This window comes from Plutella xylostella, chromosome 4 (assembly GCF_932276165.1).
Source record: "Plutella xylostella chromosome 4, ilPluXylo3.1, whole genome shotgun sequence".
NCBI lineage: Eukaryota > Metazoa > Arthropoda > Insecta > Lepidoptera > Plutellidae > Plutella > Plutella xylostella.
In genome coordinates this window covers 4,256,644-4,277,714 of record NC_063984.1, presented here as the reverse complement: position 1 = coordinate 4,277,714, position 21,071 = coordinate 4,256,644, and the positions used below count along the sequence as shown (strand labels likewise).

General features: G+C 40.3%; 3 protein-coding genes across 5 annotated transcripts; 1 reads left to right on the top strand and 2 right to left on the bottom strand.

Annotated features, from left to right (window-relative positions):
* Window positions 1-26: 26 nt before the first annotated feature.
* LOC105385881 (annulin) lies at window positions 27-10,293 on the bottom strand. 2 transcript variants are annotated; one of them, XM_048630742.1, is made up of 12 exons: window positions 9,884-10,293; window positions 4,825-5,049; window positions 4,149-4,427; window positions 3,914-4,065; window positions 3,562-3,802; window positions 3,165-3,325; window positions 2,659-2,844; window positions 2,454-2,564; window positions 1,915-2,094; window positions 1,413-1,613; window positions 839-1,081; window positions 27-533 (listed from the first exon to the last, which is right to left on the bottom strand). In XM_048630742.1, exons 1-12 carry the CDS (start codon window positions 10,008-10,010, stop codon window positions 339-341), a joined length of 2,301 nt encoding a protein of 766 aa, XP_048486699.1. In that variant the 5' UTR covers window positions 10,011-10,293; the 3' UTR covers window positions 27-338. The 2 variants fall into 2 exon arrangements, with proteins under 2 accessions (XP_048486699.1, XP_048486703.1); XM_048630746.1 differs by lacking the exon at window positions 9,884-10,293 and adding an exon at window positions 5,425-5,805.
* Window positions 10,294-11,898: 1,605 nt separating this feature from the next.
* Window positions 11,899-16,297, bottom strand: LOC105385908 (hemocyte protein-glutamine gamma-glutamyltransferase). Of its 2 annotated transcripts, XM_038121183.2 has the most exons (8): window positions 14,558-16,297; window positions 14,219-14,414; window positions 13,913-14,101; window positions 13,600-13,819; window positions 12,967-13,516; window positions 12,765-12,890; window positions 12,479-12,672; window positions 11,899-12,439 (listed from the first exon to the last, which is right to left on the bottom strand). In XM_038121183.2, the coding sequence occupies exons 1-7, from the start codon at window positions 16,070-16,072 to the stop codon at window positions 12,511-12,513; spliced, it is 2,958 nt and encodes a 985-aa protein (XP_037977111.2). In that variant the 5' UTR covers window positions 16,073-16,297; the 3' UTR covers window positions 11,899-12,439; window positions 12,479-12,510. The 2 variants fall into 2 exon arrangements, with proteins under 2 accessions (XP_037977111.2, XP_037977110.2); XM_038121182.2 differs by having other exon boundaries at window positions 11,899-12,672; window positions 14,558-16,296.
* Window positions 16,298-19,107: 2,810 nt separating this feature from the next.
* LOC105385880 (transmembrane protein 231) lies at window positions 19,108-21,071 on the top strand. Its single transcript, XM_011556328.3, has 5 exons — window positions 19,108-19,387; window positions 19,603-19,763; window positions 19,896-20,024; window positions 20,268-20,496; window positions 20,636-21,071. The coding sequence occupies exons 1-5, from the start codon at window positions 19,249-19,251 to the stop codon at window positions 20,887-20,889; spliced, it is 912 nt and encodes a 303-aa protein (XP_011554630.3). The 5' UTR covers window positions 19,108-19,248; the 3' UTR covers window positions 20,890-21,071.

Sequence of the window (21,071 nt, the reverse complement as noted above, 5' to 3'; positions counted from 1 at the left end):
TTTCTGAATAAGTACCTATCTACTTGCAAGCTTAAATCTGTTTTATTTAAAAGAAAGATTAATGTAACAATATCATTAAAATACATTATTTTATCACACACTATTTTACAAATTCCGAGGTCAAGGACAGCATTACCTACACGAAGAGAGTACATTTTTACTACTAATTATTATTAATTCACTATAAAATATTAATAAATTACATGGCTGCACGGTAAATACCTAAGTAGATCGTTGCCTTGTTAAATACTTATTTTCTATTCTTATGACTAACTACTTAACTTTACATAGGTAGGTACACTTTACATTAAAAAAAATATTCTAATACTAAGCACAGCTCAAATCTCATTGCTCTCGTTATTAGCGCTAGACGAAGTGCCGTTGACTTCGGCTTGTGGAGCCACGATGAAGGAGAGGAACCCGTCCACGTCCTTCATCTCTTTGGAGGAGAACTTGGCAGATATCTGGTGCCGACCTGCCCACGGCGGAGTCAGCTGGAACTGAGCCGATGCAACTGTCCCTGGAGCTACGTTCTGTGGGAAAGATTTGTTTTTGTTTTTAAGCAGGAGTAGTGTTACAAATTAGTTGCCATCCTCACCCATTGCTGATTGCTATACATGGGGTTCTCTTCCAAAAATATTGTTGGCCCAATTATATAATTTACGTAAATAAACTGAAAAAGTATAAACTTAAGTATAAATAATTATTCATAACCTACGGCTACCATCAGCCACTGCTATGAAACTGCCTGTTTCAAAAAAAAATGCAGCGGTGGGTGATGATCGCATTAGTTGCAATTGCATTATATCAATGCAAATACTTCTTCAACATAACTTACTTCATCGAGTTCAATCTTCAGCTGCTCATCCAGCCCTGGTCCTTGAATGTAGAACTTTCCCTTCTTCAGTGGTATCGGTAGAGGATTCTCTACTTTGACAGTAGCTGTGAATTCTTTCCTGGACACTGGTTTCCCTTCGATGCTGATCTTGATGTCAGGGTTGCGAACACGGAAATCGTCTTGGGCGAAGTAATCGAATTTCGTGTCAACGATTGAGGCTAAGCAGGCGATGTTGAAGGAGGCCTGGAATGAAAAGTGATTATCATTTAACCTTGGTCTGAGAAAGCTGCGCTTATTCGTGGGCTATGAAAGTGTGACCAAAGTTAATAACCCGCCCCATCCGTTTTGGACCTACGTTATCCCGGCATCTCATTTGGCTATTCGTATTTGTGATTGGATATTTGCGAAATACGGAAAATGTAGGAAAACTCGGCAATAATTTTGGCGTATTCGCAAATACGAATAGCCAAGGGGTGGCATTAGAACAGAAAGGCAAATAGGTTCACAACTAGACAGACATTCGTCAAAATTCTTATTCAGACCAAAAAAAAGTAATGCCTAGCATACAGCATACCTGATCCACAAGTTTCTTATAATAGTCGTCGAAGGTGACCAGCAGCTGGACCTGCTCCTTGCCCTCCGGAGCCATGGCCAGGTCGAACTCGTAGCGCTTCACGCCGTCGCCCGTGATGCCCGTGTAGGTGACCGTATCGACGCGGAGCACGCCCTTCACTTGGTGCGGACTGTAGTGCGAGCGGTTCTTTATGTGCAGTATCTGTAAATAGACAAAGTTTAAGATTAACTAAATGCGTACTGTATTTTAAAATAGCAGGTAATTACTATTTGCCAACTACCTTCCATCTATAAAGCTTTATAAAAGAGCTTTTCGCCTCTGTATCATGTATGTATGCTAGGATTTTTTTTATTTATTTAAAATTACACAACGGATTTTGATGCGTTTTTTAAAGTAGTTTTATAATGTACTTTTCATCCCGAATCCCCTTGAGAAAACCTGTTAGGCAGAAGCCGCAGAAGTAAAGCTCTCGGAAAACAGGAAAGTAAACTAGCAAACTTACGACATTGAAATCCTGTCCAATCTTGATGTCGTCCCGGAGCTCGAACTCGAACAGGATGTCGTTGAAGGCGTCGTTCAGGTAGTAGCGCGCGAAGATGCTCTCCGACTTGCGCAGCGCCTTCTCCATCGTGAGCCGCTCCTCGTACGTCTGCTCCGGGTACTTGTAGATGTTTGTGATGTCCTGAAAGAAGGGGGTGAATTGTTACATTAGCCGGGCGTTGCATGAGCCGAGTGAGAGTGGACACTTTTTTGACGGTGAAAGCTTTATTTTAGATTATATGTTGTTTAAGGGTTTTTCTTTATGTATCAATATTTATTTCTGTGTCAAAAAACTTTTTCTTTCTTTCATTACAAATTGTTGTATTTGTAGTGTAGAAAGTGAGTAGAAATCCTAGCCCTAGCAGTGGTTGGAGGAGAACAGACTGCTGTATGCTATCTCTACACTACCTACTGAATGATTGTTGGCTGATGATGATGAATGGAATTTCTACTCAGGTCAAATTAAAATTATAGCTTTGTATAAAGTATAAAGGTTCTCACCTCCCTCTCCATTTTACCGATAGCTTTGGTAGAAATGTTTTTGCCGATAGAAGTTGTGTCGCGCGCTAATAACTTCAGTGGCTGAATCTCACCCGAGTATTTCCATAGAACCTGAAAATATTACACACATAACATTAATAAATGATAATTTTATCGATAATCTCCATTGGATTCTCATTACAGTAACATAGCTGAAAAATATTACCTTATCAGCATTGACTTGGGCGAAAACATATCCGGCATCATAAGGGCGTTGCAGCTCCCCGTCTCTCACGGCTCTGAGCGAGGCCGGGCCACACCTGAAGACATCTTCCGACGTCTCCTGAGGAGTGGCGTCTATGGCCTGCCATCCGCCGTACTCAGCCCCTAAGTCTGGCCTCTCCATCCACACCTGGAGAACACAACAAAGTAATTTAGCTTTTTCTAAAATTAAACTTGCTTATTCATACGATCGCTCTCAATAATTGGAAATCGAATAGCTTCAGGAAATTATATTGGCACCGATCCAAGGTCGGGTTTCTTTTAGTTCCGTCCATCACTTTATACTTCAGTCATAAACAAAGATTCAATTTGATTTAATGACTTATTTTACTATTGTCGTGGTCCATTTAGACCGCAACTCTTCTGAGAAGCTCCCAAGAGTGTCTTAATGTTAATGGTGCGGTTTGCTCCATTTAGAAGGCTCTATATTTATATGAGTTGAGTATGTACCTCATTCCAGACGTGATAGTTCCATATGGAGTCCTTGGTGAATTCCTCTAGAGTGCTGCCGTCATCGTCTTTGATGACATCTATGGTGAGGCTGCCCTGACTGTCGTGCGCCGCGTTGTAGCCGCTCACGGGCCTACAGGGAATACCCAGAGCTCTGCAAACTGCAACGGACAATGGAATTATGTACCTGATATATAGTTATATTCAACACGTAGTAACTACCTATTTCGGTCAAGTTGAATCGAATCTAGGCATGCGATAAATTATTTATTAATGAATAATATTATGCTATCAATCTAAACAAATGCACAAATATGGAAATTTATAGTGCAATGCTCCAAATGACGCACTATACAATAAAGAACGCAATATACAAGAAAGAAGCCTTATAAATTACCAGTGGTCAAGACGCCGGCATACACCCAGCACTGGGCATACTTTACTGGCTTCTTCTTCTCATAATACTTCTGTATTATCGCTAGAGACCCAACCCACTTGACGGGGTGAGTGCCACCGCTGTAGTCACTGAGTTCAGAAGCCCAGTTCCCCATGAGAACCCCATTATCATCTTGGACATTGACGGCGGCTGATAATGCTCTAGCCGTCCTAATTGGGTCACTTCTTGCACGACCTTTCACCTGAAATTAACGGCTTTATTACTAAGACGAATGGTTTTTTCACTCCCTATTAATGTTAACATCTTGCTGCTTTACTTTCATATTGTTATGATGTTCAAGTTATAAACATACCTTTCCAATCTCTCTGACTAGATAAAGAGAACATTCGAGTATATCTTTTTCATACTGTGCGTAATTCCACGGCGTTGGTTTGATTCTGTTGTAGACTCCTCTAAACATCAGACCCCCGTCTTCTTGCACATATTCTTCTCTGTGACTGTGACCTAGAAACCAAATTAGAAGTTAGGATCTAGAGCCACGAATGATCTCATAAATATTAATGATCATAAGAGGATCACGTCATTACCTGGCATGTAGACTGTGTCGTTCAAACACCATGGATTAAACAATACGTAGATAGGCTGAGGGTGTGTGTAGCTCAGGGATCCTCCTCCTGTGAGCTTGGTGTCGATGTCTATGTTCCAGGCGGCGACGATGCAGTCGGCAGCGGGGGTCACGGCTACCATGAGGTGCAGGTCCATCTGACCCTCGTACACCGCATTCCACGAGCCGAGCGTCTCCGACCCTTTCTCCAACAACGGAACGGCAGCGGAAGTATCGTCTGACGGACCTCGCTTCTCCACATCTGCAAATATTTTAGGTACATTGTGATTATTCCCAAAGCCATCGAAAATAGATCGTTTGTATGCCTAGAACATCTGTTGAACTACATTCAGTTGAGATATTGCAAAAGTGCGCAAATGTTTGAGCATACTAATGATATAGTGGGTGTCTGTGATGCGATCATTAGCATTTGCAACAATGCTATGCAAATGCATACAAATTAAGTTACACTACATAAACAAAATATCTATGGACTAATTTATTATCATATGAGTAACAGCTATACTTGAATACTATTTTGTTACAACCACTCCTTTAATTTTGTACCTATAAGTTATTTATTTTCTATAGACCTTACAATAGCACGAGTGTAATGTTTGACGCTATAAATTTACATCAACCACATAAAGAGCTCTCACCAGCAACGTAGAATATGAACGAAACATTGTCTCGGTTAGCGTCGTAGGGACGGTTGAGCAGCAGGTCGAGCTTGAAGGCCTGGCCGCGGCGCACCACGAGGCTGCGGCCCACACTCCTCGTCATGAGGTGGAACTTGCCGGTGTGGTGGTCCTCGCCATTCGCCTCGTGGCAGAAGTCGATGCCTTGCACCGCCAGGACGCCTTGTCGTGTGCCATCGATCACGTCTGTAATAAGTGTCGTTTAGAATTTAAAAAATGTATAATAACAAAGACCGATGTCAGCTAACTGGAAGTGGTTGAATGAGAAAGGCCGTCTTGTCTGTGCCGTCTTCGGATTTGCATATGAGCAGCTGTGGACCATGAGGCTGAATAGGCTGATGATGATGATGATAATACAGTCAACTACTCAACAGGCACATACATAGCTCTAGATACTTCTCATAAGTAAACTTTTGACCATGACGTATCCGTACTTAGTAGCACTTTGGTTGTTATGGATCTACTTTATCACAAACTTGACCTCTAACTTAGTTACATATTAAGAATGAGATTTAGTTTCAATGTTACAGTACACCTATTCACTTTATTTTATATTCATACCTGGTTGAAATGGCACAATTATGAACTTCTGTCGTACACCAAAAAACCGTCTATACCAGTGCTTGAAATATTCCATCGTTGCATAGATTTGAATAATGTCACTCAAAACAGTGTGTACACTTTCACTGAAAATTCATTTTCTAGTTCGATTGGTAGAGCTAACTGTGTCTACTTAGATTCTGCACACGAGATAAAACTCTACTAAATATTATTTTGAAAAAACGTGACAGATAAACTAGCCAGATATGTTGTTTTATCACAAAAGTCCAAGAACACGCAATATTTCACTGGTCTGCTAATTGTAAGAACAAACGTGCAACTATTTCAGTGATCCATAGCCCACTGCGCCCGCGCCGGCGACCGTGTACCGACCATCACCTCCCAACACAAACCCACCAGCTTAATTGATGATGTCAGAGCAAATATTGCGAAAATCTTCATCCCGTTACTAAGAAACAGACTTTGTTGCCCGAATAGCACATTAGTCACAGAAACTGTCTATCCATGACCAAATATACCAAAATTACGTCACTGTATGAATTCGATTGATGCATTAGTTAGATAAGTTTAATAACTTCTCATGACAGGCGCTTAGGTAGCCGCTATAGAAGGATAATATTATAATTTAAAATGTAGATACATATCTATAGTCACGTAATTTAGTGGTCTTATAAACGATAATTTGCTATTTATGTCCATTTGTTTTCTTGAGCATGTCTTGTGGATGAAGTCATATAGGAAGTCAATTTTGAAAAGGCTATTGTAACTATTTGTCTCATAAGATTCATTAATCTTACAGTACGTCACAAATTTAGTCACACCTTTGCTCACAACTCACAATACTGTGGTACAGTGAGGTCTATCTGAAGGTATTTTTTTAACTGTTCATCATCATCAGAATATTCCTAGTCAACACCAACAGATGCATATCTTATATATATACATACGATACCCTACTGCTGACAGTACCAAATATTAAACCAATTATTTATTTTCTAGCTTTCCTTGCGTTAGGTACCTCCTTTGGTTTGAATTAACTTGCAAAAATAAAAATTATTTTGTACAGACGACCAGTCGTTCATAGTATTAATATAAATCGATGACTTTTGTTGTATTTTGTCAGAATAATCATATATTAAACAAAATACTGTGAGTTATGATCATTAACTTTTGCTGTCGACTGTACTCTTCTATATTCTTGACCTCTGACCGTGATTGCTCTCTGCTCACTCAATTAACATCTATGAGCAGGTAGTGATTGTCCAGTGTCCACTATAGGCATAGTAGAGGTACCTACACTATAAATTATGCGACGATAATTCATACAATTTATATTCAATTTGATAGATTTATGTGCAAATTGCATTGACTGGTTGTTACTATCAAGGTTTCTCACTTGATTGACACTTGTTTTGTTTGCATCACGGTGGCGAGGAGTAATTTAGCAGCTACGTAAAGAAAGTTCGTGTAAGGTGTGTTTTCTTACTGTTTCTAAGAGGGGGAATTTTACTTCCTTAATCTAACTATTGTAGGTAAGTAATTGTTTGTATTCTTCTAGCCCACCAATAAAGTAGGTAACGTAATCAATCGATTATTAATTTATATATTGAAAGAGGTGTAGTGAGTGTTGATATAAGATATTTCCAGTGCGGGAATCCTCCACGGCTTCTATCGGGTTCCGCTCATCTGGCATAATCTTTATTGACCAAAACTCATTTCGCATAACTCGTATGGTCTAAACTTTTTTGGCCGAACCATCACTTTGCCAAGACTTATGTGGCATAAGGCTCGTTTCGTCTAAAACTCTTTAGGCACAATCTTTAAACACCTAAGTTTCGTTTGCTCAAATTTATGTTCGTCTATACCTATGTATAATCTTGTTTCTCCTAATGTTATCTTAATAAATAATATATTAAGTATGTAGTAAATGTACAAATTGTGGTATTTTTCTCCTACATCCCGAAAATCACGATGTTGTATGATCAAAAAATCGAAAGTTAACGACCAATATAATTATTACAAACCCCATGAGATTGAAACCTAAAAATAGGTGCGACGACGAGCAAAGTGAGGAGGAGCGTGTTAGGTGCACATGTTCATCAAAACCAAAGCGGAGCGCAGCGAAGCGGAGCGGAGCGTTTTCCAAACAGCGGAAACAATACAAGGCACCAGTTTGCGATATGTAGGGAGACGCTCCGTCAAAGTCAAAGCCAAACGAATATTATTACTTTGTATAAACCTATACCATAGCATTATTAGGCTATTCAAGATTTGGCCATACCATTATTAGGCTAAACAATGTTATGCGAAATAACTTTTTACAAAACGAGATTTATGCCATACGATTTTCGGCGTAACGAGACTTTGACCAAACGTTACTATGCAATTCGAGATTAGGCAAATAAATTTTATGCCAAAAAAGGTAGAACCCTTCTATCAGATAGGTATGGTTTGAAATGGTCGTGGGTGACCAGCACAACTGTATCTAAGTCTGACTAAGGTATTGTTGCCTTGGTCTGAATGAATATAGAAGTTTAATAGATTTTCCCACACAACTCCAGAAACGGACATACGCGTGGGATCTTCATTAAGTTTTCTATACACAGTAAGAATATAACTTAATTGATCTTGTGCGACCATTCGATACACCTTTCTGTTTTTTTTGCAGTAATGTGCAACGTTTATCTGTATCTACTGTGTTACTCTATACATGCATGATGTTTATACTATATGAAGATTAGATGGTATATAATATAGATTATAAATTGTACTTAAATTTCAAATATCTCATTGGTCCATAATACAATGTCAGCGTTGGGATTCGAACCCGCATCTCTGGCCTGAGAAGCGGGCTCTTACTCGACTACCACTGCTCCTGTATAATGTTAATTCTTATGTAGAGTTTTATGTGCTTTACTCTTATCTTTGGCTTTACCTATGAATACATTAGGAAATACTAAACAGGATATTTAAGGTTAAACGTGTTTGATATACGTAAAAGGATGTTTACTATGGTAACATCCTGATATCCTGAGTATTCTGACAACATTACCTTAAAAAAACCAGTGCTCTTTATCTTATACTTAATAGAGCTATGAACAAATCATAAACCTACTTCTGCATGCCCATACAGTGTACCTATAATTTAATTGTACCACATCACAAACTGTGCGGTACCAGTTATAGCACAACGTATGTGTTATGGACATTATTATGCCAGAAAACTCTAACTAAACTTAACCAATAAAAAGGTAACCTAGAGAGTACGTTTTAAACTCATGCTTTGTTTATTACGTCACCACATAGGTAGGTATAGCTATAGCTACATAGGTACATCCGTGGGCTGCAGCGCGGGCGACCGCCTCAAGGTAATCAGCTGGCGACAACAAACATGCCATTCAATCGTATATGGCTCATCATCTCGTCAATGGTAAGTTTCAATTTTAGTTTTTTGCTGACCGTATGATTTATGAAAGCCTGGTAGCCAGAAACAGCCATAACACCACAGCAAGCGAGTAAGTAAATACTTAGGTGATATTTATAAATAATACCACATAGCATTGTGTAACTCAAATCCTTTGGTTGTCGAAGGAGAGAATTTTCCAAGGGTTAATGAGATTTGCTATAAACCGATCAACCATAAAAAAATATTGTGCTATTTTTCCGATTGAGAAAACTAATCTGCCTAAGTCGTTTTTAACGATCTTATATTAAATTTTGATCACTATGTAACTGATATTCGGATATCTATATGTAATCAATTGTATTGCACAATACTACCTTTTTATACTTCGGTACATATACATAGAATGTGGGTTAAAATTGTGCAATAAAAATTACTAAGAATTACCTAGCCTATATAGGTACTCTACCTACATACTCTACATATTTACTTAACTGGCAAAATATAGGGTAAGATACCTATCAATACCAAGTTATTGAAGTTATGCAATATAAGTAAGTAGGTTGGTATAATAATTATTGGTTGTCTACCTTCAATCAACATACTCGTAGAATGTGGAAAATTGTCCCCTTTAGCAGTGCCTTTTTATCGGAATAACTTAAAAAGGACTTTAAAAACGAAATGATTTTGGTAGGTCATTCTGGCTTTTAAAAAAACAATTAGGTAAGGACCCAAACGCAAAAAGGAAAGTAAAACAGGACTAGCACTAAACTAGGAATACCTTGGTAGAATAAAAGTAAAGCCTAAAATATTTCCTATACAAGTTACAAAACCTTACATAACTGTACCTAACTATACACTAAATAACTATACGAGTACTTTACATAGTACCTAAGTACCTACAAACAAAAATGCCAATACCTTGCGTAACAACACTGAGGAAAAAAACTCACGCATTCCAAGCTCAGTGTTATCCTTGGCCAGTTTGCTTTGACCCAGCGAACTATAGCTGCTTTAACCATAATTTTGTCGCTAAACTATTGGACCTTGACTTACCATTGGACATGTCCAGTCTAGGCGGCCTGGGCAGCTCCTTCAGGTCGTACGACGCGGTCGCACGACCACCGCAGCATCCACACTGCGGGGGGCAGCACCTCGCCAGACGACTCTTCACTTGACCCATATTTACAAACGACCCACTTGATAATAGGTAATGTTATGTGTAGCACATCACTATTTACTAACTCCTTGAAGCACACAGCTAATCGGAAAATAAATTCACGCTTAGGTCACAGTTTTTAAACAACGTAATATTTACACAGCCTGCCCAAGTTAACAGTCATCAGCTGCTGGTGAATAAATTAATCATATTATTCATATTACATTGGAAATGAGTCACAAATAAAATATTTTTTTTTTTAAATATTTTTCTTCGGCACGTGCGAAGTCTACTGCGCTCTTGTTTCGTCTGAACATCTTCATCTTGAAATACACCGGCACATTAATATACGACCTCTTATCAGAGCCTGCAGTCATCAGCGAGAGTAGCTCTTGACCCACATGAGGTAATACCAATGTGAGCTTTACTTGTAAAAGTTCTGTGAATCAGAGATGAGTTTAATGGGTCAGACAGGAAGTGCGCATCATAATTCGCGGGATAGGGATACCCCAAAGTCACATGAATGAGTGGGTTATTTATAACATAATGTAATTTAGGTAGGTACTTAACTGCTTAGTTTGTATTAAGTTTATTGTTAAGTACAATTATTGTCTATCAATAAAAGTTGGACATTTAAAGAAATAACTTCTTTCATTAGCTATCCTACTACTACTCATACTCTTTCACTTTCTCCACAACACCCAAAATTTATCGGTAGAGAATTATTGTACACCTATGTACAAATTAATTCACGTACAATAAAGAATTTAAAAATAATAAGTACCTAAGGAAGTATTAAACAATTAATGTATTTCTTAGATCTTCACAAAACTCATAAGTAGGTCGGTAGGTGAGTAGTAGAACACTCCTGAAATAATTCATCAAAAAGCTTCTAACTATCTCTTTTGTCGTTTGATGTGACTTTAATGTCTTATCATTGTTTGTCTTGCAGCCGTATATCCACAAAGGCTAATCACAGTTTTAAATTAAATAACACACGGTTAGGATAATTTACTACGATGACATCACGCGTGTCTCGCCTCCGAGCTCGTAAAAGATAGCATTTTAATAACATTATAACGCCTTCGATGAGGCCTTGAATTTAAACATGATCTAAGAAATGAAAAAACTAGAATATGTTTGTGGAATAGATGTCTTTCGGTTTTTCAGGAAGTAGGTACTTAAATACTAACCCCCTTATTCATAAAAAAGTTACAAAACGTTTTAACTAATAAACTGTTTTGTCCCTCTCCGACAGGGAACAATTTGTTCTTTGACAGAGAGGGACAAAACAGTTTATTAGTTAAAACGTCTTGTAACTTCTCTATGAATAAGGGGGTAATGATATAAATGTGTACTTGTATCTTTTATTAGGAGGTAGTAGTGAATATCAATGTTAAGTTACTCTTTTTGCTAATTAATTCATAACTAAGTATTCCTTTCGCAAAAAAAAGAAAAGTACGAAATCTGAAAATGTATATAATTATATAGCTACGCACTGGGTGTATGTGTTGCACATTAGTTAGAAGTTAGATTCAAATCTGAGTCCTAATAAAATAATAAGTACTTAATTAAAGTATTCTCTATGATCTAGGTACTTAGGTATTCATTTATTGTCTTCTATTTGTAGGTAGATAGTCTTCTATTTTGTAATTGTAGTCTATAGATGTAAATTACTTCACATACAAATAGGTACTTAAGACTTGACCTTCTCAAAAGCACGTTCCTAGCTATTTTAGTTTGTACCTAACAACTGAGCCACATTGTAAACACCGTTTGTTTAGAATTTTGCAGAACTGAAATTAAAGGGAAATGAATGACCCATGCACTTACACATTATATCTAAGAAAGTATAGTACTTATATCTAGGTAGTCGGATTCATATAATGAAACGAAATAAGTTGCAGTGAATGCTTTATTATTTTGAGATCCCAAAAAAACACAAACACCGTGCAAATTACAGTATTTTTTCAGTTTTATGTTTTTATAAATCTTAAAATATAATATTTTAATAATACCTAAGGAATCTTATTCCTACAACTCTCCGATGAAGAGGTTTTCATTTATTTACTAGCGATATTATTATGGCACTTAAAATTGCGGTTTCATTCATATCATAACATTTAAATTATATAAAACAAACACACAAGTGTATCAAAGTGAACAAAAATACAATATTTTTATTTTATTTTTTCATTTGATTTGTGCATGTGAAAAAAAACTGATGAACAGAGATGTAAAAAAATGCGAGTCCGTACGTTCGCCGAGGTCGTTTTAAAAAATAGCATCTTGTATAGAGCGACCACCACAATGAAATAACATAGAGGGAGAGCTGAAGTTACGTTTGAATAATGACAACTTCCTCCTCCTGAATGATGATATGTTGAGGGGTCGCGTATGTGAGGAGAGAGGTTTCGAGCCCAAGGCTGGGCAGCGGCAGCGCGGGCGGCGCGGGCGGCGCGGGCGTCGCAAGGGGCGGCGCGGGCGGCGCGAGGCGGAGCGCGCGCGCCGGGCTGCGTGCTAGCTAGCCGCGCACGTTCACTGTGGTGCAGCCGTAGATCTCGTCCAGCTGGCGCGACGAGAACGTCACCACGATGCGGCGCTCGCCGGCGCCGTGGCACCTCCGCGGCACGAACTTCTCCTGGTAGTTCACGAACTCACCCGGCTTCACGTCACGGAAGCGAATCTGAAAACAAAACAACGATTTCAAGTACACCATCATTAGACAGACTGACCTGCCCATTGCACAATAGCTGATGATACCGAATTTGATCATACCTGTCTCGGCCTCTGCAGTCCGGACCCTTCGAAGGTGAAGTAGCAATCGGTAAGGTGGACGTTCAATGGGTTCTGGAAGCTAAATGTCACGGCGCATTCCTGTCCTATGCACGGCTGACCTCGAACCTGAAAGAAATGGGTATGGTTAGAAATGACACTAAGAATCGGAAGCAATAAAAAGCAGTTTGAACGAAATGCTTACCTGGACTTGCATCCTAGGCTTGTGCAGAGGGAAATCATCCTCATCAGACCAAGCCTGGCGAGTCTGCTTGACGTATGCCATCGCGTGGACCTTCACCATGGAGTGGTCGACCAGCTTGTCCATGTACTCCTGCGGAGACACGTGGAGCTTCAGCACTTCGCGCTGGCCGGCGCGCACCACGAACTCGCCCTGGGCGCGGCGCAGGCGCGAGGCGATGGCGCCCGTGTAGTAGCACGACGACGCCGTCAGCACACACCAGATCGTACGGTCCTCATGGGATTTGTTCTGAATGTTCATCGTACAGTCGAAGGGCTGGCCGTACGGCACAATGTCGATGTCCATGAGGTCGAAGTAGACATCCTCGAAGTTGCGGTCGGGGTACTCGTAGTACTGCTGCAGGCGCTGGTAGCCGCGGCACGAGGAGATGATGGCGAGGCGCTCCGGCGAGTTGTTGTCCGCCGTCTTGTACTCGTGAGTAATTTCCAGCATATCAGATTCGCCTTCATCATCGTCTCGGTTGGGGTTCTTCGTGAGAATCTTACGGCCCACTCTAAAATAAAAAGGAGTCAATTTTATAAACGTTGAATTACCTTAGAAAGTAGATCTCAATAACACCACCGGCTTTTCACTTACTGGTAGTTGTTTGAGGCCATCCTGACGAAGCCCCATTCAGAGTTTTCTTCCTCCTGGAAGTGGCAAAGCTCGGCATTGACCTGGCAGTACATGAACGGAGTGTCGTACTGGAAGCCGACCTCTCCTCGGCGCACGGCTTCAACACTGGCCGGGCCGCAGTGGTACACTGACTCTGCTTCCTCCTGAGGAGTTGCGTCGATAATCTGCCAGCCGCTGTAGCCTGCAAAAGAATAATAGGTACATAATAAGGAATCACAACTGGATCAACAAAAAAATAATAATATTGTTCTATGCTCATGTGATTTCAACCGACCTTGCGGTAAATCAGGCCTCTGCATCCAGACATCGTTCCAAACGTGGAAATTCCAGCAAGAGTCGTAGCAGTCCTCGTCAGGGCCATTCGGTACCTCGTTGCCGTCACGGTCGAAGTACTTGTCCACCGTGAACGTCCTGTTTGTGTCGTGAGCCGACACGTAGTTGGTGACGGATCTCGAAGGAATACCTGAAAGAGAGATACAATTTAAACACTCGAAATAAGTCTATAACTAGTCTCAGAAGCAAAGTGATAACTGCAGACTTATGTGAATTAAAATTTGTAAGGTTGAATAAGAAGTCGTACCAAGAGCTCGGCAAATGGTATTCACAAGTCCAGAATACACCCAGCATTGGCCATATTCTACCGGACGTCCACCATCCATAAGGTAGCGTTCCAAAATAGCCACCGATCCAGTCCAAGCATGTGGAGCAACGCCGTCCTTGTACTCGCCATCGTACCTTCCAACCATGAGGCCATCGTCGTCATGGTTAGCATTTATCTGAAACAAGCAATGGCTTACTGAGAAAGTAGTAAGTAGGTAAATAGCAAATAAAAATTGTAACTTAAAAACCACTTGGGAGTTAGTAATTAAGACGTAGGTATAGAAGGTAGAAATCGCTAGGTAGGTAAGGTATAACATACCATAGCTGATATCGCTCTGCACACACGAATCGGGTTGCCTCGCTCAGCATGTTCAAGTCCACTTCGCTCTAACAAGTACATGATAGCCGGCAGTACCACATCATCGAATTGGCCGTAAATCCACTTGCGGCCCTTGGGTTGCCTCCAGGTGCCGCACCAAATCTTTCCTTGCTCATTGAGGACGTATTCCTTCCTTGATGACTCGTTGTCCATGTAAACGGGGTCCTCCCTGCACCAGGGGTTAAAAAGAATGTACACATCTTCGTCGCATTTGTAGTCGTGGCGGTTGTCACGCTGACCGAAGCGGTTAGTCTGAACCCAGCAGTTCCATACTCCAACTGGGGCCGTGGCAGGAATGTGCACTTGGAACGTAATTGTGTTTCCATCTTGGCGCTGAATGCTTAGATCCCATCTGTCCATGTCATGAGCCATTGAAGCCAAATTCTGCATTGATCCGTGGCGAGATCCATGGCGTGAGCCATAACCGCGACCAAATGATGAATGCTGAGTTGTGCTCCCGTAGCGGTCCATGCGGTCAATAGGCCCATGAGGGCTGAGTGGGCTATGCTGCAACGGCAGCGGCTCATTACTGAAAGAGCTACGTCGCACGCCGTAGTTGGTAGTTTCCCTCATGCCGCTCATTGGTCCAACAGCTCCAATGGTTCCAATGGTGCCCATCGTTCCCATGGTACCCATAGTTCCCATGGTGCCCATGGTTCCCATAGTCCCCATGCTGCCCATGGTACCCATACCAGTGCTCGTATCTTGCATGCGGGACATACCCATGCCCATCATATCACGGGAGTGCTGGAACACACCCTGTTGCGAACTCCAATTCACAGGAAGTACAACGCGAGTCCCCTTTGTGACGCTCGGCTTAGGACCGAAGCAGAACACGACTCGGATCATGTCCTGTTGCTTGTCGTAGGTCCTATCGAAGCGCACAGCAAAGAAGAAGTTCTGCCCACGCCGAAGTACAGGGTTGGGCAAGATGTTGTCATTGACCAAGTCATACTGCTCGGTGTGATGGTCCTTGGAGTTGTCTCGAGAATAGAATTCAGTCAACTCTACTTTCAGCGGCTGCTGAGAGTAATAACTTTGCGGAATCATCTCCAAGGTGTCCTGACGACGGCGTCTTTCATTCTGATCCGCGAGCTTGCAGATCAGATTATGGCTGTACTGCGTGTTTGGGCTGTTCCTCATCGAGTGCTTCATGCGATGCAGGGAGCCCGTGCTGTGGGAGCGTCCCGGGCGGTGCTGGGCGGTCGGGCCAGCTCGTTGCATTGGCCAACGGCGAGTTTGCCCTGGTCGCTGGCAAAAGCTTGAAATGTTATAGTTTGCTGACAATCCAGGTACATAATTCGAAGGCATTCCTCCAATGGTCATTTGCTGATCTCTCATCAAGTTACTCATGCCCGATGTAAGGCCCGTGATCCCACCAAGGCCCATTCCTGTCATGCTTGATGTCATGCTGGATGACATCCTGTCCATGCTGGAACGACGAACCATGGCCATCTTGGCGGTTTCTTTGAAAACTGTTAATAAATTTTAACCAAGCCTTTTTCTCGGACTACACTGTGCTCCGGGTTGAATCCAGAGCGAATGCTGACTTCGACTAGAATCTGGGGCTTTATATACAGATCTGAGGTCTAAGGCAAAAACGGGATCATTCACCGCTGATGTATCAAATATCAACGCAGGCGTCCCCGTAATCTCATAGCGTACGATGTCTATTGTATGTGGTCATTCATTGAAACCAAAACTAGTACAACACGCACAGATGCGTAAGTACATTCGAGGTAAAAACATTATGAAACGTACGTTGAAAATACATAAGTACCTACTCAATTAGATACTAGAGTCATTTATGGCAATAAAACATTTAAGGCGAAGCGGAGCTCGCGGGCAGTTATTTGTTAAGTACGAGTATGTTGGGTAGGGTACTTAAAAAGGGAAGTTTGCATTGTCGGCCTCTAGTTATTATATATAAAATAAAGATAAATATATTCTATTCTATTCTATTATATTCTCTGTGGGGGTGTAAGTACCTGCACCTGGCTCTCTCGAATGGAACCTTTGTGCATATCCCCAAGGACTAAACTGCCTTCCTAAGCTTGGACCATTTCCCACCACGCTGGTCCACTGCGGGTTAATGGGTTCACATATCTAGATGTGCTAAATCTAGATATGCAGATTTCATTACGATGTTTTCCTTCACCGTAAGTGCAATGGTATACATTGTACTTAAATTCAGAAAAGAACTCATTGGTACATGTCAGCGCCGGGATTCGAACCCGCATCTCTGGCGTGAGAAGCGGGCGCTTACCCGACTGAGCTACCACCGCTCTCAATATAAATATAAAAACTCACACCTTGTACTAATGTAGGTACTCCCTTGCGGGGTAGGCAGAGGTGCATTGCTGCACCCACTTTTCGCCAGTGTTTATGTTTGTCCCAATGTAATAGGGGGCGGGCCTATTGCCATTTTACGGGCACATCCAAGATCCGAGAACAAATATTTGTGTTTAAACAAATATCTGCCCCGGCCGGGAATCGAACCCAGGACCTTCGGCACAAGAGTCAGCGTTGCTAACCGCTGCGCCATCCGGTCGTCCTCTTGTTATTAAAAACTGCAATTTGAAGTAGGAAGCCGTTGGGGTAAACGATTTCTTTGAGTGAAGGCAGGCGGCTTACGCCCTGCACCGTACCCCGCCACATGGGAAGAAGCTCAGCCGCAGATTTTATTTGCATTATATGCAAGAATCTCAATATTGCAAGCGAACGGTGTTAAGGATTTCTATAATAATTTTTAAAATAATATCTTTAAAAATTACTAGACTACTACTATTTGTTCTCGGGTCTTGGATGTGCCCGTAAAATGGCAACAGGCCCGCCTCCTATTAAATTGGGACTAACATAACACTCTGGCGATAAGTGGGTGCAGCAATGCACCTCTGCCTACCCCGCAAGGGAGTACATTAGTACAAGGCGTGAGTGTGTGTGTTTTACTACTAAATTTATTTCATAGAAAAAAGTTGGTACTAGCGGTGTTATGAAAATAAAAATGTTATGTAGGTATGTACAAACCGCCTAAAATGATGAAATGCCCTCCGATCCGCTGGACCAATGAACTTTAGACAACAGGGAGCCGCAAAGGCTGATGAGATATGTAATAGGTATTTTAGCGCTCCATGAAATGAGCTTATGTCGATTTCATTACGATGTTTTCCTTCACCGTAAGTGCAATGGTATACATTGTACTTAAATTCAGAAAAGAACTCATTGGTACATGTCAGCGCCGGGATTCGAACCCGCATCTCTGGCGTGAGAAGCGGGCGCTTACCCGACTGAGCTACCACCGCTCTCAATATAAATATAAAAACTCACACCTTGTACTAATGTAGGTACTCCCTTGCGGGGTAGGCAGAGGTGCATTGCTGCACCCACTTTTCGCCAGTGTTTATGTTTGTCCCAATGTAATAGGGGGCGGGCCTATTGCCATTTTACGGGCACATCCAAGATCCGAGAACAAATATTTGTGTTTAAACAAATATCTGCCCCGGCCGGGAATCGAACCCAGGACCTTCGGCACAAGAGTCAGCGTTGCTAACCGCTGCGCCATCCGGTCGTCCTCTTGTTATTAAAAACTGCAATTTGAAGTAGGAAGCCGTTGGGGTAAACGATTTCTTTGAGTGAAGGCAGGCGGCTTACGCCCTGCACCGTACCCCGCCACATGGGAAGAAGCTCAGCCGCAGATTTTATTTGCATTATATGCAAGAATCTCAATATTGCAAGCGAACGGTGTTAAAAATTTCTATAATAATTTTTAAAATAATATCTTTAAAAATTACTAGACTACTACTATTTGTTCTCGGGTCTTGGATGTGCCCGTAAAATGGCAACAGGCCCGCCTCCTATTAAATTGGGACTAACATAACACTCTGGCGATAAGTGGGTGCAGCAATGCACCTCTGCCTACCCCGCAAGGGAGTACATTAGTACAAGGCGTGAGTGTGTGTGTTTTACTACTAAATTTATTTCATAGAAAAAAGTTGGTACTAGCGGTGTTATGAAAATAAAAATGTTATGTAGGTATGTACAAACCGCCTAAAATGATGAAATGCCCTCCGATCCGCTGGACCAATGAACTTTAGACAACAGGGAGCCGCAAAGGCTGATGAGATATGTAATAGGTATTTTAGCGCTCCATGAAATGAGCTTATGTCGGTCAATCGACGACTACAGGCTGATGATGATGATGCGAATGTACGTAAGTACCTATAGATAAATTTTTTACTCACTTTTCATTGTAACATTACTTCTATTAGGTTCTTTTTCCAGGTGCTGCTTTGTTCTAGCTCTTTTAAATCTATTGTTAATTAAACAAAACAATAGTGAAATACTATCCGCATTAGCTGGCTACTGTGTGTAGTAACATAAGTAAATGTTATTTTTGAACGCGTTAAAAAAAAAACGTTTTTTAATCGAGCAACACTGATTTTAGATTTTTTTAGGTTTGGTTGGTTTATGTTTTTTGGTTGCCTAGCAACAAAACGAAACTTTTGTTTATCATTAAAATCAATAGTCAATACAAAATAAAGTATCTTAGAAGTTAAAAAATACGTAGTAATGCTAAACATAATCAAATCGTACACCTAATTCATGTCAAAACATTCGTTTAAACCACTGAAATGGCTCTCTACAAATTATTCAGTTGTAACTTGGAAGTCACGTACAAAAGTTATTTCCTATCAAAGGCAATGATATTTACGTTATTTACAACTATTATAAATATAATATTACCATTTATTATAGCTTATCGAGGAAGGGGTAAGATAATAATGAATACGTATTAAGCTATACGTTTTACAAATTAAATAATAGTCGATACCAACTTAACCTAAAAGAAAATTTTGTAGTAGATTATTGGCCATTATTGCTTGTTGATTGCAAATAAAAACTGAACTGTAACTCATTGTATAATGTGTGCTTGCTCTATTTTTTTTTACTACTGTTAATTATACTTACAAACTCATAATTTTCAGGGTTTTGGCTGAAGAGTGAAAGTTATTTTGAGAGACCTGCAGCTCACTTTACTTATGATTACCTGCTTTTATTAGAGACAGATGATCCCAGCCAACCCATTCTTTGTTCTAATGAAGAGTCTCTAGAAAACCACGGTGATGAATATTGCAGGGAATTTGAGGTAAAAAGGAAAATTTAAATAGTATTCTTAATAAGTACATTTTACATTAAAATAGTTAAGCTCTGAAAAACTATGTTATGAGGATTACAAAACAGTCACTCAAAATAATCAAAAAGGTTTTCTATTTTTCAGGTTAAAGAAACATACTGCAAGGACAACAGTAAAACATGCATGATGGACTTCAAATTTATTATTAACCCTCCACTAGACCGTACAGTGACTTCAGTTGTACTCATTTTGGGAATAGATTTTCAGTTAAAAGTAAGATTTTTTAAAATTTACCACCTTTGTGTAGGTACCTATGACTTTGTTGGTGCAATATTTGTCATTTTATATTTATGAAGGAGACAATACCTAGCAAGGAACATAAGTACTCTAATGAGAAGATACCTAGGGTTCAACAAATTTTATAACAACATAGAGAAAGTTTTTAAAATAAAACAACAAATAGGTATACAGCATATTGCTTTGAATTGAATGTCATAAATATTTTTTTTTTCGCAGGCTACATGTCCACTGCACATGCAAAGCCTTGCAGTAGTGACCAAAGACTTTGCAGTGCCTCCATCAGGGCTGAAGTACTACGGAGATCTTCTGTTGCAGCAAGTTGAGCATTTACCCTGCATCAAGTACAATATAGATACGAAATACAACCAATCCCTACTGAACTTTAACAAAGGTGTTACGGATAATGTTATAGATAACATAATGAAAAACTATTTTGAGAGAACAGGTAGAGACTATTTTTAACTTGCATTATTTTGCACCATTCACATTAAAATTGCCAAAATATAAATATATTAAAAGGCAACTTAATTTTTTATCCATCTGCCTTTGGTACCGTTAACTTATTGTTATAACTTTCGTTACAGTTACAACTCAAGTGAAGACCTTCAATTCAAGGGCAACAAATGGGCACACCGGTGCCATTGACGTAGAAGTGCACATCCGGGTGCCAGAAATGGAAATCCTGTACATTCCCAGTGTACTGCAAGAACTGAAGTGGGCATGGCCACAGTACCTGTCCCTTGTTGTGCTGTTCTACTGGATTATTAATAGAATCAAGAGGTTTGTTTTCAATAACAGACTTCTTATGGCCTGGGAGGTCATGCCATGGAAGAAATGAGAGTAAAAAGTAGGCTTAGTTTAGTACAATCCAGTATTATTAATTATGTCATTACAAATTGCCAGAGCTTTAGTTTTTATAAGACTGTCCACTTATAACTTTAATGTATGCATATTTAAGAAAATAATGTCCTGTATTTTTAAGCAATAACATAAGTAACAATGAAATAAATATAAAAACTG